General features: G+C 40.1%; 1 protein-coding gene across 1 annotated transcript in view; it reads left to right on the forward strand.

The window, feature by feature from the left end:
- Nucleotides 1-891: 891 nt before the first annotated feature.
- Nucleotides 892-1730, forward strand: part of LOC123508424 — a 19141-nt gene continuing 18302 nt past the window's right edge. The window contains exon 1 of the mRNA XM_045262163.1: nucleotides 892-1008. Coding sequence (XP_045118098.1) covers nucleotides 979-1008 — 30 coding nt within the window. The 5' untranslated portion in view covers nucleotides 892-978. The remainder of the gene's footprint in view (nucleotides 1009-1730) is intronic.

Below are 1730 nucleotides of genomic sequence, written 5' to 3' on the forward strand. Positions count from 1 at the left end.
CCTCTATGAAAGTTTTTCCTTCACTGTAGCATCAATTTTTATCTACATATCTTACATGTCATTCCTCATGACCTACCAAGTAATTGTCATTTTATTAGTTGTCTTTCATTATCTATTTATTCAGTGGAATTTTTTAACCGAAATAACCTCTTGTATTATAATTCCTAATTGCTTTTTATATATTTTTCATATTCACTAAACATTCCTCATTCTTCTACACATCCATTGCTAAGTATTGTTCCTTATACGTGCAATACTCGATTTTTTTTTTATTTCCTATACTATTTTTCATTTTTTTCTTTTTCTTTACGTATACCACAACTACCTCTTATCTATATTTTCTATTCTATTTCATATATTCCCCATTTTCTCACTCATATCCCGCCAGTACCAACTATTCCTCCTAATCCTCGCAGTAGTCTTCCTCTTTACTCTTTCTTACTTTTTTTTTTAAATATTTAACCACTACTTCCTCCTATCTGTATTTCCTCTTATTTCACGTACTCCTATTCGTTCACAAGTCCCTCTATTATCATCCATTCTTCAACCACCCTTCCTTATCTGCGTAGAATAATCTTGTTCTCTTTATATTTTACCGATCCATAACAATTACTAACTTTTTATCTATAGTTCTCTTTTCTCTCACACATTTCCCATTCTCTCTTTCATCCATCCATTACCAACCATTCCCAACAACTCTTCCTCATCTGCGTAATACTTTTCGTCCTCCAGATTGCCTTTTTTTTCACCACCTCACGACCTCCTGCCTTATGTTCCCACCCTTAGCTCCTCCCTCCACCAGCCCTTTCTCAGCCCCTTCCTTCAAACCTCCCGCCCACCAAAGATGACCTCAAGGGGGGATGGACCACGGACCTCTCATTGGGCATCGGGACTCTGTGGTGTGTGTGTGCGTGTGCGTGTGCGTGGTGTGTCTCTCGGCCTGTTCGTCTGTCTGCCCCCTCCCTCCCTGTCTCGAAGATGCGGTCAGCAGTGTATTCCTGCATTCTCGTGAGTATTTTCATTGTTATTGTATGTTGGTGAGTGTGTTTGGTGGTGGTCGTACAGGTGGTCGTGTTAAATGATTGGTAGTCGTAACGGTAGTGGTTATGAAGGTGGTGTTTGAAGCTATATTCACATTAGACGGACAGATAGATAGATGAAATGACTTAGACACCTTAAACAGAAATGAATGACGGAGAACCAGGTATATACCTGTGTGGAAGAGAGGATAGACAGAGAAGCGTTGGACAGACAGACAGAAAGAAAAACTGTTACAAATATTCAAATACACGAAGGTAGGAAAGGATACGGTAAGCAGGCTGAGAGAGAGAGAGAGAGAGAGAGAGAGAGAGAGAGAGAGAGAGAGAGAGAGAGAGAGAGAGAGAGAGAGAGAGAGAGAGAGAGAGAGAGAGAGAGAGAGAGAGAGAGAGAGAGAGAGAGAGAGAGAGAGAGAGAGAGAGAGAGATACACTATTAGCTGGGCACATGCATATACGAACTGAGATAAGACAAATAGACAAGCTTGAAAGAAAGGCAGAAATAACTAAACACAGACAAAGAACAAGACGAGACAAGCCTGAAACAAATGAGGGAAAGACCAACAATAACAGCGCCTGATGAAATGAATTGCACAAGCATGCCACACATTTACCAATTTTAGTAACTCCTGCAAGACGAATTGACAAAGAAAACGGGTATTAATTTTAGAGACTCGCCAAGAAGAAAGAGAAC

This window comes from Portunus trituberculatus, chromosome 24 (assembly GCF_017591435.1).
Source record: "Portunus trituberculatus isolate SZX2019 chromosome 24, ASM1759143v1, whole genome shotgun sequence".
Classification (NCBI taxonomy): domain Eukaryota; kingdom Metazoa; phylum Arthropoda; class Malacostraca; order Decapoda; family Portunidae; genus Portunus; species Portunus trituberculatus.